We start from the raw sequence: 25,225 nt of genomic DNA, 5'->3' as shown, positions 1-25,225 counted from the left end.
ACACACACACACACACACACACATACATATATATACACATCTAAGCTTGGAAACTAAAAGTAATTTATAATCATGGGTTTAATAGGAAACCACAATGGAAATTATTAGATATTTAGAACTCACAATTACAACTACTAAATATTAAAACTTACAGGGTGCAACATACTTAGAGGAAACAAAGAAGGAAGAAGAGAAGAGAAAGAAGAAGGAGTGATGGAGGCAGGGAGGAAAAAACAAGGAAAAGAAATATGATAAGCATTCAACTAAAGAACCTAGGGGAAAATAAAGAGAAAACCCAAAGAAAGTAGAAAAATATAAATATAAAACCAAAAAAATAATGAAATAGAAAACAAGATTAGAGATGGCTAATAAGTCCAAAGGCAATTATTTCAAAAGACTATTAAAATAGGCAAATTATATAAAACTAATCATGAAGATAAATTCGTAAGTAAACAATATTAGGAATGAAAAAGAGATATAACTAAAAATATAGTGCAGAATTTAAAAATTAAAAGTGAATGTCACGAAAAACTTTATGCCAATACATTTTAACTTTGATAATAATAATAATTAACATTTCAGTGTGTCAGGAACTGTTTTAAATGCTTTGCATTTATGACTGCATGCATGACTTCATTGAGTCTTCTCAACAATCTTGTAAGTAACATTATTTTTTAAAGTTTATTTATTTATTTTGAGAGAGAGAGAGAATCCCAAGCAGGCTGGGCACTGTCAGTGCAGAGCCCAACGTGGGGCTAGATCTCACAAACCATGAGATCATGACCTGAGCTGAAATCAAGAGTCACTTGAAATCAAGACGCTTGAACAACTGAGCCACCCAGGCACCCCGGAGATAAGTAACATTATTATTCCCATTTTACAGATGAGAAAACTGAGGCACAGAGAGCTTAATTGACTGCCGAAACGGAGGAACAGATATTCAAACCCAGACAATCTTTTTCTGGAATTAAATCTCTTAGCCATGGGATTCCTAGGCGGCTCAGTTGGTTAAGTGACCAACTCTTGATTTTGGCTCAAGTCATGAACTCAAAGTTCATGAGTTCAAGCCCCATATGGGGCTCTGTGCTGACAGCAAGGAGCCTTTTTGAGATTTTCTCTCTCACTCTCTGCCCCTCCCCTGCTCATGTGTGTGCTCCCTCTCTCTTTCTCAAAATAAATAAACTTAAAAAAATAATCTCTTAGCCACAAGGCTGATAAATGGATATTTTACTAGAAAAATAATAGAAATGATCAAAATTGACTTTAAAATAATTAGAAAACCTTGATTAACCAATAACCATTAACCGAAATGTTTATGGGAAAGGCATTACAGACAGCCTTTCCCATATCCCATGAATAATTATTGAAGCTGGATTATAGGTACAAAAGGATCATCATTTTTTTCTATTTTTGTTATGTCTGAAATTTTCTCTATAGTGAAAAGAAAAATAAATACCAGGATCAGATAGTTTTTAAAAAATGTTTTATCTGAATCTTCAAGGATTAGATAGTCTCTAACTGATACAAAACGGTTCTCAAAAGTAGAAAAAAAGGAAATCAGAGGCAGTATAAACATCTGAAGACCAGGATACAAGGTAGGACTAAAAGCAGGAGAGTTGGTTGTAAATCTTCATAAGGAGTCAATTAAACACTCAGATCTCTCTCTCCTAGGAGTTTCCTAGATGTCTCCCCCTCACCACCCCCTACCCCATTCCAGAATATGGAGGGGTTAAACCTGAAGGCCTTTGGATAACTAAAGGCATTGAGGCATGGGGACACGATTTAAGCAAAGGCAGTTAGCCACTCAGTCCTCTGCCTAGTTGGCTCCTAGAACACTAATGAAACTTACACCCGCCAGGTGGGAGACTGGAGGACTTACAGATCCTGACATTTTGGGGATCTCTAACAAATGGTGAGGGCTCACCATCTTGGGTTTATCATTCAATAATTCCAGCTTGTCAAACAGCTGCTTGGTAGCTCCACTCCAGAATGATGGCCAACCAAGAATCACCAGAATGACAGAGACCAAAACAAACAGAAAAAGAGGAAGTCCAAGGAAACAGGAGCAAAGTAGACAGCCAAAGAAGTATTTAAAAAGCATACAGTTCACATCTTCAAGTAGACTAGAAAAGACACTGTGTCCATGACAAAAAGAAAAGTAGAATGCTATAAACCTGGAACTTTTAATGAATAAGAAAGAACTCTTCAAAATTAAAGATACGCTAGAAGAAAATTTTCAGTGAAAGAGTTGGAACATAAAGGTGAAAGAAATATGTGAGATAATAGAACACAAATACAAATAATTTTTTAAGTAATAGGAAAAAGACAAGGAAATCAGAGGATCAGTCCAGGTATCTAATATCAAGTTCTCAAAAGAGAGGTAAGAAAAAATAATAGAGGGGAAATTATCAAGGAAATGACATGGGATTTGAATTTCCTGGCTGAAAGAAATTGCTGAGAGCCCAGAAAAAGGAATTTAAAACAAAATCGACTCCAAGTCACATCACTGTGAAGTGTAAGAATATCACATATAAAAAGAAGACCTTGAAAACCTTCTGGAAGAAGAAAATAAGCCACCTACAAAGAATTCGACATGAGAACTGGCATCAGACATGGTGGAAGCTATTAGACAATGGAGTTATGCCTCCAAAAGTGAGAAAAAAGTTGTTAGTAGTATTCCAGTCCTAACCAAAATATCCAATGTGAAGGCAGAAAAGGGGCATGTTTAGACAAGAAATGTCTTAAAATTTTGCTGCTTATGCACTTCTTTTCAGGAAGCAACTGAAGGAAGAACTCCAGCAAGATGGAGGAGCACCTAGGAAAGGAGTATGGCATATAGAAAATGGGATCCACCACAAAAGATGGGCACAGGAGGCCCCAGGACGAAGCTGTGTAGCAGTCCAGAGAGCAATGGGTTCATCTTAGACCAGGCTCTGCACAGGCTGTGCAAGAAAAGCCTGGAACAATCATCTGGGTGTGTTTCACTGTTTTGAGAGGGTACCGAGATTCTATCAAGAATAAAAAGTCAAGGGGCAATTGGGTGGCTCAGTAAGTTAAGCACTGGACTCTGGATTTCGGCTCAGGTCATGATCTCATGGTTTGTAAACTCAAGCCTGCCTCAGGCTCCACACTGACAGCTGGAATACTGCTTAGGATTCTCACTCTGCTCTCTCTACCCCTCCCCTGCATGCATGTGCACACCCCCTCCCCCTCCGCCCCCCACCTCTCTCAAAATAAGCAAATAAAACTTTTAAAAAAAAGAAAAAAAGTCAATGGGGTGACTGGGTGGCTCAGTCACTTAAGCATCTGACTTGATTTTGGCTCAGGTCATGATCTCATGAACCATTCACGAGTTCAAGCCCTGCCTTGGGCTACACATTGATAGTGTGGAGCCTACCTGAGATTCTCTCTCTCCCTCTCTCTCTCTGCCCCTCCCTCCCTCTCTTTCTCAAAATAAATAAACATTTAAAAAATGAATAAAGAGTTATGAAAGGAAAAATAATCACTAAACACTATGTAACTCAAATGTCAGAATATTTATAATATTTATACAGTCATAATAAAAATGAATATTTTTTTTCAACGTTTATTTATTTTTGGGACAGAGAGAGACAGAGCATGAACGGGGGAGGGGCAGAGAGAGAGGGAGACACAGAATCGGAAACAGGCTCCAGGCTCTGAGCCATCAGCCCAGAGCCTGACGCGGGGCTCGAACTCACGGACCGCGAGATCGTGACCTGGCTGAAGTCGGACGCTTAACCGACTGCGCCACCCAGGCGCCCCTAAAAATGAATATTAATTTAAGCAAAAACTATGATAGGTATTCCACCAATGTGCAGTATTATACTGCTTGCTGTTGGTGGCTGGTGTTCATTCTTAGTAGTCATGTATCCATTCTGATTGGTCAGTGTCAATACCATATGAGTTGTTAAATATTTTTAATACCTACATTGGAAGTAACTATTTGAAGAGATGAGGAGATTTCAGGGTAAAGAGAGGTTGTAAGACATAGAGGATATTGCTAACCTTTTGCCTGATGTCCATCCCCCGTTCTTCTCTGATTTTATTCAGGGCAGCAGTGCAGCTGACTAAAAACAATCACTTCCCCCAGATGTCCCTCAGCAATCTCTATCTAAAGAGATTTAGGAGAAAGAACCTAGGAAGATTCCCTTCCTGGATGAAGCCTCTGCAGAAGAAAGCCCCTTCATTTTTCCTTCTTCTTCCTTCCTGGAGAGGGTTGTGAGATTTAACAAATAGAGTTTTTCCCAGTTAAATATGAATTTTGTATACACAGTCAATAATTTTTAGTATAAGTATGTCCCAAGTAATATTTGGGCAAACTATTTTATCTGGCAAACCATTTCCCTCTATTTCTGGAGCATAGACATGATGCCTGGAAGTGCAGTAGCCATCTTGTCATCATGAGAATGAAGGCCACATGCTAATTATGGATACAAGGAGAAGAAGGATCTTGAATCCTTAATGTCTTTGCCGAGCCATTCTATAGCACTGGACAGCCCACACTTGGGCTTCTTGATATGGGGAACAGTTGAACCACTTCCTGTTTAAATACTATACTTTTCTGTTTCTCAAAACCACACCTGGGTCATAGGACAAAAGACTCTGGGACAGTATTTACTGGGCATATAAGATTGGGTTCTGTTAGTAAGGAGAACAGAGAGAATGGGCACTGAGTGGTTGTGTAACAGTGTCTGCTACACTTTCTAACATCCATCCTCTCCTTGTCTTGCCTATTTTTTTTTCAGGTAGAGACACAGGGCTCTTCATTGCTGTAGACACCTTCCCCAACTCCAGGCATGAATTGTGATCTATCTAAATTACTCATGGTGATCATATGGCCTTTGACCAGTAACTGATCTTAGGAGTAGTCATGTAATCCTATCAAGTGAGTGAGATTTAAATGAAAGTCCACTGGGTAGAGCTTGCAGAAAAGCTTTTATTTTCCTAATAAAAAGTAACAAACACCTCTGGAATGCACATTTGGCCAATTACCTCCCCCATTTTCCTGCATAGACCTCAGACATGGGACTTCTACATGAAGGAGCCCTCTTGCACCAATGATGTGATGGGTATGAGAGCAACAGCTCAGGCTGAGGACAAAGCAGAAAGCTAGAGCAAATCTTCCTTCCTGATAATGTCACTGAGCTCCAGACCACTTATCTCTGGGCTTCCTATTACATGAAAAAAAAATCTACTTTGTATATTTAAATTGCTAGCCAAATTTTATGTTACTTTTAGCTAAAGACCTTCCTAACTGATACATAATGGAATACTATGGGGAGATCAAATGAATTAACTAGATCCTGTGTATTAACATTCATAAATCTCAAAAAGATAAGGATTTTTTTTAAAAAGAAGTTGTAAAGAGATATAAACAAAATGACATTATTTATATAAAACTTGAAAACATTGTTTTACATTTTACTGTTCATTGCTACACTGTAAGTAAAAGCATAAAATCATGCAGAGGAATGAGACACACTAACTTCTGGTTACTTCTGGGGAGAGGTAAGGTTTAATATTGATGTTTTAGCTGTATCTTTGATATTTTGGATAGCTATAGAGAGATATAAGGCAAATATGATAAAATGTGAACATCTGTTAATTCTGGACAGTGATATGTGAATGTCTTATGTTTACAAGTTTGAAATATTTTATTTAAAACTATTAAATGAGGTTTTTTTTAAAGAAATAAGAGAAATCCCCAACACTATGACATAACAGTCTCAAATAAAATGGGCCAACTGAGAACCTTGCAGAAAGAATGACTAAAGAATATCACACCTTGATATGTTATTATGAAATTTTAGAACACTAGATGAATGTGAAGAAAAAAGAAATCCTAAAAACTTCTAGAGTGAAAGAAACAGGAACAGGTCACCTATAAATGAATAAAAATCAGACCATCAGAAGATTTCTTATCAGCAACTTGGATAACTGAAGATGATGGAGCAACGCATCCAAAATTCTGAGGGAGAATGGTTTCCAAACCTAGCATTCTCTACTCAGCCAGTCAAGACAGAGTGTAGAAGACATTTTCAGACTCAGCAATGATTTCAGCAAGAAATCATTTTACTTTGGGGCGCCTGGGTGGCTCAGTCGGTTAAGTGTCCGACTTCAGCTCAGGTCACGATCTCGCGGTCCGTGAGTTCGAGCCCCGCGTCGGGCTCTGGGCTGATGGCTCAGAGCCTGGAGCCTGCTTCCGATTCTGTGTCTCCCTCTCTCTCTGCCCCTCCCCCGTTCATGCTCTCTCTCTCTCTCTCTCTCTCTCTCTCTCTCTCTGTCTCAAAAATAAATAAAACGTTTAATAAATTAAAAAAAAAAAAGAAATCATTTTACTTCAGTCTCATAACTTCTGGGAAGTTATTTAAGTATGTTACCACCAGGAACCAAGAAGGGGAAGACAATGGGATTCAGGAGAGGGGCCCAACCAGAAGAATAATGACAGCTGTGCCACAGCCCCAGTCAGTCCTCAGAAGAGCTAAAAATGAGGTTTCAGAAGGAGCCACTCAAGGAAAAGATGAAATGCCAGAGATTTGATACACTCCTTGAGAATCTGGAACAATTTAAGACCGCGACAAAGACAGAAAATGCCGAGAAAGGCAACTGGAAACACCAGGAAAAAATTAAAACCGCAGGAAATAAAATGTGATTATGGTACATGGTCATAGGAGTATAAACACTGATTTTTTAATTAACTAAAAATGATGATATATGTACATTGAGAGAATGAAGAAGAGATGGGTGTGGTATAAGATAATTAAATATTCACCAGTGGATGGCTACTATCCAACTCTGATAAATTGCAGGAGATACATATATATAAACCATATGTATAATTATTAGCGGGCGTAGTCAACAGAAAAAGCTAAAAGAATTCCAAGTGATCATCTTTGGGAAGTGGAACAGTGGAGTGTGTAAGAAGCTGGAATGGAGTTTTTCTTGCTTTTTATTATAATCTCTTACATGTGTTACTTGATTTTTAAAATATGGGTATATATTATTTTTATTTTAAATATTTTAAGGCAAATAATTTAATATGGCATGTGTACTCCCCATTCATGCCATAATTGTATCCCCCTGAAAATCCATGTTTAAGTCCGTTTGCTCAAAGTGAATCATGTTTAAAATATTTAGGAGAACTATAAAACAAAGAATCTTTAAGAAAGTGGTTCACAGTAGTTCTCAAACTTAAGCATGTATCGGTCACCTGGAAGGCTGGTTAAAACCTAGATTTCTGGGCTCCACCCAGTGTTACTGATTGAGTGGATCTGGCGTGTAGACTAAAGGTTTGCATTTCCAACAAGTTGATGCTGAAGCTGCTGATCCAGGGGCCACACTTTGAGAACCACTGTTTAAAAAGACAACTCCCATTTATAGTTTCTATTAAACTGAATCACCATACACGGAGTTTGCTTCACATGAGCCTCACATACATAAAAAGATTACATCTTTGCATCCAAGCCGGGTATTGTGTACTGGTAAGCTTAGCATGGACGCACTGGTAGCTCCGATTGGTTGGTGATTTTTTGAGAATTTATATCTTCCTCGACCCTCATAGCATGAGGAGTAGAGAAGATGAGTAACAGATCCTCTCTCTTTAACAAATAGAACCTGCCTCCAAATCTTTTAGGTGAGAAGATTCCACCTTTCCCCAACCACAAACAGGAAAGGCCATGTGACCCAGCCTGGCCAATCAAATACTCCCCTTTCCCCCATCACAGAGATTGGTTGCATGCTGATCCCATGCCCAACGCTGGGCCAATCATAATTCTTCCCAGGACATTTCCACTTGGTCCATCCAAAAACTAACTGTTCTGGCTCTGGCTCTGGCTCTGGCTCTGGCTCTGGAGCTGGTGTTGTGAAGCTGACAAGCTTGGGTGCTACTATCTTGCTTGCCACATGGAGGAAAGCATCCAAGAAAAGTGGAGAAACAGTATCAGAAGTACTGATAACATTGTAACTCCCGGAGTCAGTGGATTTTGAACAGGCCTGACTAATATAAATGAAAGAGGCTTTTCCAGCATGGTTTAAAAACATATTCTTTCATATTTGAAGTACTATGGATTCTCAGATTGGAAACCAAACAAAAGTGAATGCAAAATGACAATACGGATGTGAGCAGGTGAAAACTTTACACAACTATGGAAGCATGGAGATGTAATGTAGTTCATATTCAAGTAGATACACGTCTCCCAGCTCTGCACTAGTTGAGACCATTCTTTCCCCACCTCCTCTGTGCTGGTTCCTACCTCCTCACAACTTGAGAGAAGCTCCCTTCCAGGAGTATGCAGAAGTAGGAGAAGAACCCAGGCTGCCCCTGATCATCTTCAAAAGAACCATTCATTTGAAACAAATCAGGCAGCATGTTGGCCATATGCAAAGTGTTTAAATAAACTACTACTCTAATCAGCAGCAGCAATGGCTCACCAGAAAAATTTCCAAAAGTGACCTAACCCTTGAAACAGAATTTCTATCTCCACATTTTATATAATCCATATTAATTGAATGCTTTCATAATCTCATTTAATCCAGACTAAAATTCAGTGAGGTGCATAATTTTCACCCTCATTTTACAGATAAAGAAATGGAGATTCAGAGAATTAAGTCATTTTTTTCCTGTGTCACAGGGCCAGGCATGGTGGAGCTATAATTGAAATTCGCTTCTCTTTGATTCCCCAACCCAAGGAAGGAAGGAAGGAAGGAAGGACGGAAGGAAGGGAAAGAGAAAGGGAGGGAGAAAATGGAGGGAGAGAGGGGGTAGGAGAGGAAAGAAAGAAGTCAAGACATGAGAGATAGGGGAGTCTGGAAGAGGCCATCAACTTCTGAGTTCTAGGCCTTTCCAGATGTCTAGCTGAATTCCCATCTGCAAGACCTCCCAAAGGCCTTATAATAAACCCTTCTTTTCTCTTCAGCTAGCTTCAGTCCATTTGAGTTATTTACATCCCTAGAATATTAACCAGTACAACCAGCCACTGCAATATGTTGCCAAAGGAATTGTGTTAGTTACACACCAGCCCCTGGCATGTCACAAATGAAAGAACTTGTAGCAGCAGTTTTTCCTACACCAGCCCCTCCACTGGGTAACATGACTCACTCATCATTATTCTCCCATCCATCTTTAGAGCCTGGGGTGAGTATGGCTTTATAGTGAGGAATCAGACCAAATCCTCTTTCCCACTTTACTGCTCCTGCCACCAGCCTGGAATCCCATATTGGATCCCTGAGAATGCACACCCTACTGACAAAATCAATGTCCTAAGCCTGCAAGGCTAAGCACCAGAGTGCAACACCAGGAAACAGAAATAAGAGTCCCTCCCCAAGCAGCCTTATTATCCAGAGCAGCAAGGAGGTGGTGATACAGCCAACCTCATGGGTATGCAATACATTTTGACTATCAAAACTCTGGTAATTGAATCACCTGACATTTAACAATGCCACCTCTCCGAACCCCCTAACCCTGTCCACAGAGGCACGTCAATTCAACTCAACAAATCCTCTTTGTTCCAGGTATTTGTTCTAGACACTGAAAACAAACAGAACAAAATAGTTTCTTAGGGAAGAGGGGCAAAATATAGCAATAAATCCTCAAGATTAGACATCCATATCTCGGGGTGGGGGGAACTAATTAGAAAAAGGACTGTGTCACATTTACCAGTCAGTCTTTTGGGAGTTTTTCCTACCATCCCATCTTTTAAACCATTTGACCTAATTATATCTAAGAACAGGGGCCAGTCCAACATCCATATCCAGTGAACTCTTCTGATAGTCCAAAGAGTTGCAAAAAAAGGACCTCCCCGAGGGCTCATCTGAGATTATTTTGTGAACTGAATTGACAAGAATGACACAGGGTCATGCTGGGCTTTAAAAACTAAGCTTAGAAGCTAGAGAAAGGCCACCCTCCCAACCGGTAGCTTATTCATTGCCTCTGGGCCCTGCAGACCTCACCCATGAATGCCCCAGAAGAGGAAGGGAAAACAAGCAAAGTATCCCCAAGCTAACCACTAGCAACAAGACCAGGTACAGTTTCTAAACCAAACAACAGAAATGTGTAATGAAAGAGGCTAGCCATTATTTACTTTCTATCCTGAGAGGTTATATCAACATATATAATCTATTTTCCCATAGCTTTCTGGGGAAGAAGTGGGTCTCAGGCTTTTTGCTTACTTCATAAAAATTTCAGCCAATCTTGTAAATTTGGCAAAGGCAACAGAAATTTGCATTGCCGAGAAGAAAAAGATTCCCAGTTCCATCAGATGAGAACAACAATGAACTAAGTCACCATGGTGTGAAGAGAGAGTGACTCTTCATGTCATTTTGGTTAATTTGGAGTGAAATCAAGGCACCAGGGTGACTAATACAGTATAATTTTTTAAAGAAAAGGCAAATATACAATGCTCATTTGGATGATTTATTCAGCTTTCATGGTATTCTCTGTCTCAGTGTGTGTGAAGCTCACTCTCAAATACTCTATGTTCATATTATAAAGCATATTTTCCCTTATCTGCATAGTCTTGTCTACTATCTCTGAAACTCCAAGCTGCAAACTTACCTTCACGATCTTAGCACTGGAAACCAGGATCCAAATCTCAGGAAGACCAGAGTCACTTGCTCTGTTGCTGTTAGGTGGCAAGAGGGACGCTCTGTGATTTCCAGGCTGAACAGTATTTGGGGCATTGGAGATTGACTTGTGGGGCTCAGTGGCGGTCAGCCATGTGACCAGGGTGGGGGAAGGGACACTCCTGCAGGGGAAGGGACTGATGCCTGCTTAGCTGACATACCAGGGTCGTGCAGAGTCTAAACAGAGCTGGCCATAATCATAGGCGGACAACTTTGCTCTAAATTTCTTCTTGGATTTTAACTTAGTGATCCTCTTAAGGCAGTGTTGTGTTTCAGCGCTGGTTTTTAAATACTTGTTTATCTCCCTACATGATTTCTATACACATGTCCTTTTTGGATTCTGTCTCAGAGGGATGTTAGAGCTGGAAGAGAATTTACAGGTGATCTAGCCACCCCCACCCCACCCCCACCCCTACCCAGGGCCACCCATTGCACAGATCAGTGGCAGCACTTCCTGGAGGCTGCAGAGGCCTGGGTTTGTATTACATACTGGTTTTGTATTACATCCTGGGGGGACCCCAGCTGGCTGGCACCAAATTACAGCTTATTTGAATATCTTCAGCCTTTAGGTCATTAGAGCTTTGAGGACTACTGAGATGCCAGTAATGAATCTTATCACATTGCAGGTGCCTAAATCTGTAGCTATCAGATTAGGGCATGACAAGAAACAGTGGCAGTTTATACTTGTGGTCAAAGAGTTTAAATGCGTGTAGTTATGTTTATGTATCTCTATCACAATCTTCTTAAAACACTCCAAGATGATATTTTTGGAGGGACTGGGGACATCAAAAGCTGAAAAGATATTTGATCTCAAAGACATCCCGATGTCCCGAAGACATCCCGAAGATGATCCCGAAGACATCTCAAGACCACAGCCATGTGGGTAGCCTTCTCCACCCAAGTGGTCTGTGCTGGCTTCCTGCTAACCAAAAAGGGGATGGTAGTAATGATGGTGGAAATGGTAAAGAGAGAAATGGTAGGTGGAATGGTAGAATTGGCAGTATGGTAGTTGGGCATAAATGGAGGTGGTGGCGGCGAGGATGGAGGTGATGAGATGCCCATGGAGGTCGTAGAGGTGTAGATGGAGGTGATGAGGGGTAGATGGAGGTGGTGGAGGGAGTGGTGGTGATGGAGAAAGGGGCAAGAAGGCTTCTGAATGATAGAGCAGGAGATTCTTGTTACTGACTATTACGTGGAGGACGCTGGATGAAGCGGACCTGCTGCAATTACAAGCGTGAAACGGTAAGGCCTTGGCATGAGAAGTCTGAAGAACCTCCTTCTGTCCCCAAAGCTGTGTAGTCTTAAGATAATCACCTCACCTCTCTGGGCTCCAGTTTTCTCGAAGCCGAGTTTGCACTTAAGACATGATATCTTGTTAGGGGAACCCCTCCATCTCCCTCTAAGCCCCATACCCTTCCTTATAAAGTAGTAGCTTCTGTCCTTTCCGAAGTCTTGCTAAGGGTCCTTTTCACTTACCTCTCTGCCTCCTACTCACTCTTACCTAGAGGAGGCGATTGGGAGAATGAATGGGTTTGTGCCATGACTCAGAGCCTTCTGAGAACTGCCTGCTTCAGAGCAAGTCCAGGCTGTGCTCCTCTCCTCCTCTCTTCACAGGAAACCTCCAGTGCAGATTCTCACTGTGTAGGTAGGGAGTCTTCCAGTGCTGGGTAGACAGGTTTAATTCTGGGGGGAAAATTGGGAAGTGTGACTGTGGTTGTACATTCTAAACCAAATTCTCTAATCAGCTTTACTTGTTACAAAGTTATTTTGATTTGTACCTATGTGACTTCTATATCTTATTTCTCATTTGATGCCAAGCATAGAGGGAAAGATTGTAAACAAGTATCATTCTCAAATTCCAATGCTGATGAACTAATGAAAGAGCCTCCATGGAGTTGATTGGACTAAAGGGTCCCTAAATTTCCTTCAAGCTCTATCATCCTGTGATTCTACAAGCCTGTCTCTGAAGCAGAACAAATATTCGTGAGGCTGGGTGGAAGATTGAGACTCTTAGCAGACAGCTCCAATCTCCACCTCTCTTCCTTTCTGCTTTTCAACCTGATGAAGACCTCTAGTATCCACACATCTTCCTCTTCTCCCCTTCCACCAGCTGTGCATGGCTTCATTTACCCCCACTCTGACCTGGACCCCATGATGAATGACTTCACTCTTACCTCATTGATACCCAAAATCTCTTGTTCCTGTCCTGCCAATCTTTTGGTCTTTGTCAACCCACCTGCTACCCTTCTTCTCCTGCACTGAGCTCTCTTTTATCTTTGGAGAAAGCCTGTCTTCAGGGAGAGAGAACAGAGCCAAGACACAGAGTGGTAGAAGTGTGTGTGTGTGTGTGTGTGTGTGTGTGTGTGTGTGTGACAGAGAGAGAGAGACAGAGAGAGACAGAGACAGAGAGAGAGAAAGAGAGAGAGAGAGACAGAGAGAGACAGAGAGAGAGAGAGAGAGAGAGACCCTAAGGAGACCAAATGGAGAGAGAGAGAGAGAGAGAGAGAGAGAGAGAGAGAGAGACCAACCTAGTCCAGTGGTACCTAGTCCAGTGGTACCTATAGCCATCTGGACCCCTGCCCTTCCCCATGGTTCAGTTTTGTGAGTGAAAAATGTTGAAAGAAGATCTGGCCATCCCATTTCTCTCCTCTTCCTTACCTCTGGCCTCTGCCAAGAGGACTGGTTTGCCCAGCTGGCATTAAGCATTGAGACAAATGCTTGAGGGTTTTCAGTCCTCCCTCACCACCGGAGAGGTAACAGCTGAGACCCATGCATTGGCTTAGGAGAAAGGGAAGAGATTGGACCCAGTGGGTTCTTAGTCAGAGGTGTCCCATCACCCCCGGGAACATTTGGCAATGTCTGGAGACATTTCTGGTTGTAACATAACACTGGGATGAGAGCTCTACTGGCCTCTAGTGGGTACAGGCAAGGGATGCTGCTAACATCCTACAATGTAACAAGACACCTCCACAGCAAACAATGAGCTGGCCCAAACTGTTAATAGTGCCAAGGTTGAGAAATCCTGGATTAGACTGTTCAGCCCCCTCTGGTTCTAGAAACCAGGATGCCTGTGACCCAGGCCAAAAGAACACTTCACATGGGCCCACCTCAATCACCAGGATGCTTATGAGGGAGGGAGGAGGGGCAAAGATTCTTAGTAATTTGCAGCTTTTGACCTCTGGGTCTCCCTTTCCTTTAGAAACCCAGCAGACAGGGGTGGTTAATTTAGAGGGAAAGATTCCCTTCCACCTTCTGGCTATATGCCATCTGAACCCCACCTGGGTTTCACATATAGTAGGGTGTAGGCAGGTTTGACATAGGGTGCTGGCATAGGGGGTGAAGTCTCATGAAGGAAAAGCGAGCTTCCTACCCTTGTGTTGGTGGGAGTAAGGAGTTATTTGGGGACCCACAAAAGGCTTTCCACAAGCTGGGCAAGCCTCATGCCAGTATGTGAGATTTTTTCTCTCAGATTGTTTGTGTGAAGCTTTGGTGGGTGGTACAAGACTGGCTGCCCCAGATTCTTGTCCACTTTAGCTGCTTTTGAACTGTATCCAGGGTGAGGAGGGAACATACTGTGGGATGTCAATACTGTAGTCAGGAAGGCAAAAAAAAAAAAAAAAAAAAACGAGAGATCGCTTACAGGGAAGCTGAGAAGCCTGAGGAAGCCAGGCTCAGGCTATACAATGGATGGGTTCTCTCCCTACTTCATCTCCATCTACCTCCCATCACTGCTGTGGCCTTGGCCAGCAACAGCACAGATCTCAGTTCACTCTGCACCAAACACACTGCACATCCTGCTGTTCCTCTAACATCCTAAGCTCATTCCCACCTCAGGACCTTTGCATTTACTGTTTCTCCAACCTTCAGCTCTCTCGTGTATTCAGCTTTCTGGTCAAATGTTATCTACCCAGGAAGGTCCTTCCTGACCAGCCTATCTAAAACACCCCTTTCTTTAACTCTGCCTTATTGGTCCATATGGAATTTCTATCCAAAACCACATTATATGTTTGTTTATTCATTCATTATTGTCTATCCTCTAACATGGCAGGGACTTTGTCTTGTTCACTGAGGCATCCCTGACACCCATAATAGCTTATAGATGGTTGGTTCAAATCCTGGCTCCACAAACTACGGGATGTTGAGCAAGTTGCCTATCTTTTTTTCCCTTCAATTTCCTCAACTGAAAAATGGAAATATTAATTGTATCTACCTCAGTGGTTGTTATGAGAACTGACTGAATCTATCTATCTATCTATCTATATATATATATATATATATATATATATATATATATATATATAAAATCTTAGGTCAGTGTCTGGCCCACAGAACATACTTAGTATCAACCAGTAATAATTAGTACATTCCCAGGAAGTTCACAATATGCCTATTCTGAGGAGGTGGGGAGTGGTATTCCTGGCCATTTGCAGGAACGGAGCAGTCATTGTTACTTCCCTGGGAACCAAAATCCCTCTGCAGGCCAGGAACCTCTGCATCTGCTCTCTGCTGCCCTCTGAAGGCTCTGGGTGAAGGCTGGCCAAAGAGGACTGTTAGGGACTCCACAGATGACTTATTCACCATAGAAAAATGAGCAATCCCTTTTCTCAAGCAATCCACACTCCCAAGGTGGCAAGCTTGGCCCTTGACAAAGCTGCCGTGGGAGCCATCATTTGACAAACTCAATTAGGAATCACTGAGGCCACAGAGGAAATGCAGGTACCTGGGAATTCATCCCTCAGACTCCCGGAGAGACCCAGAGCAAAACCACTTCTCCCTTCCCCCAGGCTGTACTTCTGGAGACAGAGGACAGTGATCTGTCAGCCAACCTAAGCCCCCATGGAAAGCCGTTCCTCAGCCTGTGCCTCATTCCCTGTCGGACTGTGTGTCACCATGTGGGTCAAGTGGCCTTCACGTTGTCAGCCTAAAATGAGAGGGAAAGCCACTCCTCTCAGGGCCCCTGGGGGGTGATTCATTAACAAGAATCTGGACACACCCATACTGTCTGATGGAAAGATTTCATTTTCAATAGTGACAAAACTCCTAAAACATCTAGAAATAAACTTGCCTAGAAATGCATGTCTTATAGGAGAATGCATGATAAAATTTTGCTAAGAAACATAAAATAAGGTAACATTTCAGAATTGGAAAACCGAATAGGGCAAACATGTTAAATATTCATAAATTTATATACATTTTTAAAAAATGTTTATTTATTTCTTTTGAGAGAGGGAGTGAATGCAAGCAAGGGAGGGGCAGAGAGAGAGAGAGAGAGAGAGAGAGAGTATCCCAAGCAGGTTCCATGCTGTCAGTGCAGAGCCTGATGTGAGACTCAATCTCATGAACCAAACTGTGAAATTATGACCTGAGCCAAAATCAGAAGTCAGACCCTTAACCAACTGAGCCACCCAGGTGCTCCAAATTTATATATCTTTTAAATACAATTCCAGTGGCATTTTGGATGAAAACAACCAAAAAATCATGGTTAAAACATTAGCTTAGAATTTATTAAGCTTTTACTATGTGCCAGGATTTGGGCTGAGAACTTTACAAAATTACCTCAGTTAATCCTCCAATAACCCTATGTGATCATTACTGTTTATGAAAGAAAGGGTTGGGCAGTGGTTAACAGCAGGAGATCACATGACTTTGGGCAGGATAGTTATAACCCTGAGATTCGGTTTCCTCATCTGTAAAATGGGAATAACAGTATGTATCTCATGAATTTAGGCTTAGGATCAAATGAAGTAATTTGGAACAGTGCCTGTCAAGTGCTAAGCACTTAATTAACATGAACTACTGTTACCCTCATTTACAGATAAGGAAATTTGGAAATTTAAGCTCTAAGAGGATAAAGTAATTTGTCTGAGTTTACACAGCCGGTAAATGGCTAAACTGGCCTGGGGGATGGGTTTAGGATTAGATGGGACAAGGACAGATGACATCAATTGTAGGGGCCTAAGTAGTTCCCTCAGAGTCCAGCACCCCACCCCATTCCAACCCCAAAAGGGAAACTGGAACCAACAGAAATTTAAGTGTCAGCACCTTTTTTTAAATGGGGGTTCAAGATATATGCGAAGAATGTTAGAAAATAAACTGTGTCTAATACACTTCAGTTTAGGGGCTGAAACTGATATTACAAAGGATAGATTTGGAGAAATGTGCTATTAAAAATGTTTTCAATTTGGAGGAGAATCTTGGGCAGTGGACAAAGCCAGCAATGTATTCATTTGTTGGACTCAGCACATTCATCTCTGCCCTGAAATTAAATGTAATTGTCCTTAAAACTAGGGTTGAAACTTGCATCCCAATTTGCCTTGGACAGTCACCATCTGCCCACTTGTCTTGGCTTCATTGTTAGCAGTGCCCCCCTTTCATTCTCAAAAAGGATTCCGGTTTGGGCAATCAGTTACGTGGTTACTCTGTTAAGATTTTAAAATTCAAGCAATCCTGTGGATGAGCAACTGTCAGCTAGGTGATGTGAAACAGAAAAGACTTCCAGGCTGGGGGGACTAGAGGCCAGTGGGCAATAAAGTGAAGCTCCAGAGGGGCAGAGAATCTCACCTGGATGCGAAAGGAAGGGGCAGATGATGCCTCACAAGAGGAGTCTTGGTGAGGTTGTAGGTCAGGTACTGTGTGGAGTTAAGAGGACACTGGTGGGATTGGAGTGGATGTTGGAACTTAGTATTTCAGACACGAAACAGCTCAGGGTAACAGCATGGCCCACGTTATGTCCATAGGAGGAGACAAGAAATGGAACCCAGATTGCATTTAGGGATAGGAACTGGGCAGCTAGTAAGAGACTTGTAAGGAGGGTTGTCTACTCTATACCATTTTACTCCTATTAAATTTTGAACCTTGTGATTATATTATATAATATTGTGATTATAATATATTCTTGTGATTATATAATAATTATTGTGATTATATAATATAATCTTGTGATTATATTATAATATTGTGATTATACGTATTCAGAAAAATATAGAGGGAAATGGAAATTTTAAGGAACCCAGGCTACCTTGCCCACAGATTCTTCTAGATAAACTGTGGAATCACTTGTCAAGATTTTTTTAAGTCTATTTACTTGAGAGAGAGAGAGAGAGAGAGAGAGAGAGAGAAGAGAGGGAGAACCCCAAGAAGGCTCTGCACTGACAGCACAGAGTCTGATGTGGGGCTCAAACTCATGAATTAACTGTGAGATCATGACCTGAGCCAAAGTCCAGTGCTTAACTGACTGAACCACCCAAGTGGCTCCATTTTGTCAAGTTTTTAAAACCTCATTTATAAAACAAGTGGTCTTTAAACATTTGAAAGGATGCTCAACCTTATTTTTTAAAAAAGAAGCAAACTGCCACTTGTGTGGCAGTCACAGTGAAATACCATTTTTTTACCTTTCGGATCTGCAAATATTAAAAGGTTTCACAACTGCAATAGTGGAAGGAGATGGGCCCTCTTCCACACAATGGCTGGTGATTCTGCAGTTAGGCACAGGCTCTCTGAAGCCACTTTGGCAATATTTATAAAACTTTAAAATGTACATACCTTTGGGTAGCAGCAACTCTTTGTCTAGAAATTTATCTTACGGATATAGTCGACCAGTGGGTAAAGACATATGTGTACTTTGGAGCAGTTACCCACCTTTCTGCATTTATGTCAGAGGATTACCATGGGGATTAAATGATATAATATATGGAAAGGATTTTAAAGAGGGCCTGGTACATAGTAAATGCTCAGTAAATTCTGGCTGTTATTATTACAGCATTGTTTGTGGCAGCAAAGCACTGGAAACAACCTAAATATACATCAATAGGAGACTGATTAAAAAAAAAAAAGTTTTGTACATGGAAAACCACGAAGCTTTTAAATAGAGTGCATACTAATGGAGCACCTGGGTGGCTCAGTTGATTAAGCATCAGACTCTTTTTTTTTATTTTATTTTTTATTTTTTATTTTTTTTAATTTTTTTTTCAACGTTTATTTATTTTGGGGACAGAGAGAGACAGAGCATGAACGGGGGAGGGGCAGAGAGAGAGGCAGACACAGAATCGGAAACAGGCTCCAGGCTCTGAGCCATCAGCCCAGAGCCGGACGCGGGGCTCGAACTCACAGACCGCGAGATCGTGACCTGGCTGAAGTCGGATGCTTAACCGACTGCACCACCCAGGCGCCCCAACATCAGACTCTTGATTTTGACTCAGGTCATGATCTCACAGCTGTGAGATTGAGCCCCATGTCGAGCCCTGCATCAAGCCCCACTTTGCGTGCGCCGCCTGCTTAAGATTCTCTCTCTCTCCCTCTGCCCCTCTCCCTTCATTATGTGCGCTCTCTCTTTCTCAAAAAAATAGAGTGAATACTCTTTAAACATTGCTATGAAATGATCTTTTAGAAATATTGTTAGGTGGGGGGGATAAAGCAAGGTTTAGAAGGGTGCTTATGGTTTACCACCATTTTTGTGTGGGGCAGGCATGCCTATGGCTGCAAAAGTCTCTCCAGGGAAGAATTCACAAGAACCTGGGTTCAGTGAAGATTCCTGGGAGCAGAACCGGGAGGCAGGTGCTCAGGGGCCACTGTACAACCACTTGTACCTTTTATATTGTCCACCATAGGGATGTATTTTCTATTAAAAAACAAATAAATTCCATTTCTGGATAAAGAGTTGAAAGCAGGGACTCAAACAGGTGCTAGTACTCTACTCTAACATTCATTACTCACAATAGGCAAACGGTGGAAACAACCCAAATGTTCATCTATAGATGAATAGAAAAATAAAATGTGGCATATCCATACAATATAATATTATTTAGCCTTTAAAAGGAAGGAGGGGCGCCTGGCTGGCTTAGTTGGTGGAGCATGTGACTCTTGATCTCAGGGTTGTAAGTTTGTGCCTCATGTTGGGTGTTGAAATTATGTAAAAATAAAATCTTCAAAAAATTTTTTAAAAATAAAAGGAAGGAAATTCTGACATATGCTACAACATGGCTGAACCTTGAGAACATTTTGCTAAGTGAAATAAGCCAGACACAAAAAGATAAATACTGTATGATTACACCTATATGAGGTACCTAGAACAGCCAAATTCACAGAGACAGAGAGCAGAATAGTAGATCTGGGGCTGGGGAAACGGGGATTGGGGAGTCACTGTTTAATGGGTATAGAGTTTCAGTTAGGGAAAATGAAAAAGTTCTTGATTCAGATGGTGGTGATGGTGATTTTACAATAATGTGAATATACTTTAAGCTATTAAATGTGTATACTCAAAAATGGTTAAAATGGTAATTTTATGTTATATATACTTTACCACAAAAAATTAAATAGTTTTAATATAATTTTAAATAAAATATAATTTTAAACACTTTTTACATTTTTTAATTTAAAAAAAAATTTTTTTTTCAACGTTTATTTATTTTTGGGACAGAGAGAGACAGAGCATGAACGGGGGAGGGGCAGAGAGAGAGGGAGACACAGAATCGGAAACAAGCTCCAGGCTCTGAGCCATCAGCCCAGAGCCCGACGCGGGGCTCGAACTCATGGACCGCGAGATCGTGACCTGAGCCAAAGTCAGACGCTTAACCGACCGAGCCACCCAGGCGCCCCTTAAACACTTTTTTAAAATAGTCCCTTTTTAGGGGTACCCGGGTGGCTCAGTAGTCGGTTAAGCATCTGACTTCGGCTCAGGTCATGATCTCATGGTTCATGGGTTTGAGCCCCACATCATGCTCTCTGCTGTCAGCACAGAGCCTGCTTCACATCTTCTGTCCCCCATCTCTCTCTGCCCTTCCCTGGCTCGTGCTCTCTCTCACTCTCTCTCAAAAATAAACAAACACTAAAAAATTAAATAGTCCTTTTTTTACTTTGATTAGAGTTCTGTTAGATATAGAAATGGATTAGAAGGAGTTGTACTGTATGGCCCACCACAAAGAATAAGCCCTATCTGGAAAATGACCCAGGTCTCCAAACCCTGTCTTTCACCATGCCAGGTGAACCTGCCCTGCTGACTGGCTTCTGGGGGATCCCTGATACAGAGCGGAGGTGAAAGGCTGAAGTAGGATCAGGGGAAGAGGGCAACTTCATCCAAGATAGGGAAGAGACAGGAAGGGAAGAGATGAAGGGCAGGAGCAGAAGAAGAGGTAATTCCCACCTGACCACACAGACTTTCTCCATGAGGAAGGAGGTGAGAGGCAGGAGTATGTAGCTTGTGGGTGGATTTTGAGGTTAGTAGAAAGGTTGACCTTCAAGGGGTCAGACCAGGGATGTGTAAAAGAATTGCCACATCCCCGCTGAGGACCCTGGTGAGGCTGGATATCAGACATGAGTAGAGAGAATTTTCTTACTCCTCTCATCTTTTCTCCCTCCCTGGGAAACAATCCTCAAGCATTTGTAGACCCTCATAGTTAAATAAGTGAGGAAAGTAGAAACCAGGACTTTCCATCCAGACCACCAACCACTATAAGCTTCTCTTCTTCAGCAGCACCAGGTTGGGATGGGAAGAGGCCTCGGTATGTATGTGTATATGTATGTATTTATTTTTAATATATTTATTGTCAAATTGGTTTCCAAAAACACCCAGTGCTCATCCCAACAAGCGCCCTCCTCAATGCCCATCACCCACTTTCCCCTCGCCCCCACTCCCATCAACCCTCAGTTTGTTCTCAGTATCCAAGAGTCTCTTATGGTTTCCCTCCCTCCCTCTCTGTAATTCTTTTTTTCCCTTCCCCTCCCCCATGGTCTTCTGTTAAGCTTCTCAAGATCCACATATGAGTGAAAACATATGGTATCTTTCTCTGACTGACTTATTTCACTTAGCATTACCCTCCAGTTCCATCCACATTGCTGCAAATGGAAGCCTCAGTTTTAAATTGAGATTGAAGTGTGGATTATCATTGGGATCAACATTATAATTTCTGAAATGAGACTGAGACCAAGTGTGACCAGAACAATCATGTGACTTGTCTAAGTTTCATCCAGGGGCAGAGCAAGATCTAGCCACCCAGAATAACTTAAAGAAGCAATAAAAGGTAAAAACTAGGTTGCTTTCTGATTTTACCCCATGAGACATGTTTATTTAATGGAACAGTTACACAATATTATCTTCAACTGTTACTTAACATGCATAGATCTTGCATCTCCCACTAGATCGTAAGCTCTCAGAGGGCAGGGCCCCTGTGCTATTTATCCTTATATTGTCACCACAACCCAGCAAAGTGCCTTGTGTGTACACAGCAGGCACTGAAATGGCTGTTGACTGCACTGCTGACCAAGAGGGATTATTCCCAGTGAGTCCACACCAGGCCATTAGTGTACTTACACCAAGCCTGGCACAGAGCAGGAGAATAACAAGTCCTGGCTGAGTTGAATTGACTCTTCTTAAAGACAGAGCCTGTGTTCAAGGAATTCTGATATAAAATGATGTTGCGGGTTACCCAGACTTAGAGTAAAAGGCACAGAGATGAAGTCGGTGTGGATGATCATGTTCTGTTTCTCTGTTCAGGCTGCTCTTGTTCTGAATTAAGGAGAAGGCTAAGACACAAGAGGAAGGTGTGAGCAGACCCAGCGCATGCCCTGTGATACCATGAGTGAACAATGCAAGTGCCCCATTAGGCCTGGAACTGAGCTGAACTCATTTTTGAGTAAGGAATCCTAAAGGGCTCCTGTCTTCAAGATTATATAAAATGATCCAAGTTATGTACTTCTGAGATAATAAATTAGCTGAAGAAGCACAGAGCCCAACTCTTTAAATAAGGAAGTAGTAGATCTCAAGTAGCTCAAGAAACAAAATTTTCTACAGATGAAGGTTATGAAAAGGAAACCAAAGACCAGCTGATTCTGGTTTGGGGATGGTAACATTGGAGAATACACTCTGCCATCCATTTCATGTGACCACCTCACTCATCCTGAGTTATCTCTTTTGTTGGCATGGCCTCCATCAATGGTCACAGAGCAGGGAGGTAAAAGAGAAGATATTTGAGTATCTCCATTAAGAGGTCTAAGTGCCTGATTACTGCCTCCCTGAGATGAACTTAGCTGAAGGGAGGATGGTCAGGCATTCAGTCAAGCAACAGCCAGTTACGGAACACCTTCAGTGGATGGGGAAAGATGGCTCTCCTCAGACTGAGCAACCCAAAATAAGCTAGGGAGTTTAGGGGGAGAAAGAGCATAGTTGGTGGAGTTTTTAGGATGTTCCTGAGAACATTCCTCAGCTCATTAACTCACAGCTCAGTCCCAAATCCCAGTAGAGTAAAAATACCCTTTCTCAGGGACAGAAGCCCACAAAGCTAAGGGCTCAAGATTTCTAAGTTAGGATTTCATCAAGGGCTGGGTGACCCTTTCTTGGATACACATGGATCCCCAGGAGTCCTGCAAGACTGCACAGTCTGTTACATCTAGGAAGACAGATGAGGACCGGCTCCCTGGTTTCTCATTTATCACCTGCCTCTAATTCCCTAGAGCCCAAGAAGCAGATCCTTGGCAAAGGATGCCTCCTTCGGGTGGGAACGCTTAGTTGATGTGGGGATTTTTATACAAGTCTCATGTTTCCTGGACTCTTAGGAACCTCCAAGAAGATGCTGAAAATAACTCTTATTGAATTGGAAGAAGCTTGAAGTAAACACAGGACCAACCATTGTGACTTCCATGGCTGAAAAGCATGGATTTGAGAAGGGTAGTTGGAGCTCCATGCAGAGGATATGACTAGATCTAGATCTCAGACCCTCAGTGCAGGTCTGACCTCACACGCGCATGGATACTCCCCTCTCCAAAGGTGGGGACAGGGGAACACAGAATAGCAGCACTACCACAGGACAACCTGGTCATTATCTGACTTGTCTTTCGCTATGTTGAAATAGTTAAAAATTAATTTGAACATCAGGCTGTTCCTTATCTTTGCTCTCTAAATCTTGCACAGGCCTTTAGCAAAAAGCAGCAAAACTCTCACTTGACCTTCTGTGGGCTTGGAGATTCCTGCCTATTCTACTGGGTTCATTCATTCACATCCCAAAACCAGAACCTACAGTCAAGCTGTTAACTCCATATATTTAAAATCCACTCTACTCACCCAGGTGCACTGGCCTGTTGCTCTGGGGCCCTTGAATCCAATCCTTTAGGGTTGGCCTTGCAGTTGGAACCCACCCACCTCTCCTTCTTTCTGCCTCTGCTACTAACATAGTCCCTCCTCTATTGCCTCACAAACTAACTATTTTAGAACAAAAGTCTTTGTCTATTCACAGACACTGTAAAAGTAACACTCATTTTAAGTTTTTTAATCTAATGTCTGTGTTTTCTGTAATTCTTATTGGTTTATCTAATCAGCGTGTCCTAGGGAGGTTTATTGTTGACGGTTTAGCTTGCCCAAGCACAATGAGCCTGCTCAGGCATTTACCCCAAGAGAATCAGCTCCTCTAAAAGAGATAATCCTCTGGGAAAATGGCAGATCTTTTGCCTCTTCTCTTCAGAGGCCTGAAGCTAAGGAGAACGTTCCATATCCCACAGCCCCTCCAGCTCTGCAAACCCCAATTCCTGACTCTTCAGAGAAGGATATGAACAAGAGAAATGAAGCAGGCATTTGAGCAAATCAAACCTTACAAGAAAAAGGTGTACTTTGTGATTTTCTGTTTTGTGCTGATTTTTGCCCTCATTTTAACTGCTTTGTAAGTAGGAAAGATATACTGAGGGAGCAATCGGTGGGAAGAGGACAAGACAGTGAGTGGGAAGTGAGGGAAAAGAAGCGGTAGTGGGGGCATGCACATGGTGTGGGGGAGGGACACAGTGTTGCAGTGAGGGCACATGGTGTTGAGGGGTAGACACACAGGGTTGGGGAGTATGGGGACACAGTGTTGGGGGATGTGGGCACACAGGGTTGGAGGTGGGCACACAGTGTTGGGAGATGCAGGCGTGTATACAGGGTTCAGGGTGTGGACACACAGGGTTGGGCGGGTGTGCACACAGGGTTGGAGGGTGGGCACACAGGGTTGGGAGTGTGGACACAGAGGATTGGGGGGTGTACACAGGGTCGAGGGGTGTGAACACACAGGGTTCAGATACAGACACAGCAGGTTGAGGGTGTGGGCATCCAGGGTTGGGGGTGTGAACACAGGGCTTGGGGGTGTGTACACAGGGTTGTTGGGTGTGGGCACACAGCAATGGGGATGTGGGCATACAGTATTGGGGGGTGCAGGCACACGAGTTGGTGGTTTGTGTACACATGGTTGGGGTGCAGACACACAGGGTTGGTGGGTGTGTACACAAGGTTGAGGGTGCAGGCACATAGTGTTGGGGGTATACACAGGGTTGGGGTGCTGGCACACAGGGCTGGGGGTGGGCACACAGGGTCGGGGGGTGTGAGCATATGGTATTGGGGTGTGTACACAGGGTTGGGGGTGGGCACACAGGGTCAGGGGGGTGTGAACATATGGTATCGGGGTGTGTACACAGGGTTAGGGTGTGGGCACACAGTGTTGGGGTGTGACACAGGGTTGGGCAGTGAGCACACAGCATTAGGGGGTGTGTGTACATAGGGTTGGGGTGTACACACCCAGGGTTGGGGCATATAAGCACACAGGGTTGGGGGTATGGGCACACAGTGTGTGGG

The 25,225-nt window shown here is 42.5% G+C and overlaps 1 protein-coding gene across 3 annotated transcripts in view; it reads right to left on the bottom strand.

Moving 5' to 3' along the window:
* The window catches only part of SLC4A5 (solute carrier family 4 member 5), a 110,140-nt gene extending 86,342 nt beyond the window's left edge, over positions 1-23,798 (bottom strand). For 2 of the 3 annotated variants that reach the window (XM_086700811.1, XM_086700813.1), the window contains exons 1-2: positions 23,693-23,798; positions 12,143-12,324 (exon numbers count right to left, since the gene is read on the bottom strand). In XM_086700811.1, coding sequence (XP_086556937.1) covers positions 12,143-12,182 — 40 coding nt within the window. In that variant the 5' untranslated portion in view covers positions 12,183-12,324; positions 23,693-23,798. Of the gene's footprint in view, positions 1-10,573; positions 10,764-12,142; positions 12,325-23,692 lie in introns of all 3 variants that reach the window. The other variant, XM_086700812.1, reaches the window with a different exon arrangement.
* Positions 23,799-25,225: the final 1,427 nt, after the last annotated feature.

The sequence above is a fragment of the Puma concolor genome, chromosome A3 (assembly GCF_028749965.1).
Source record: "Puma concolor isolate L17-30 chromosome A3, mPumCon1.1.hap2, whole genome shotgun sequence".
NCBI classification, from domain to species: domain Eukaryota; kingdom Metazoa; phylum Chordata; class Mammalia; order Carnivora; family Felidae; genus Puma; species Puma concolor.
Note: the sequence above shows the minus strand (reverse complement) of the source record. Positions and strands in the feature narration are given on the sequence as shown.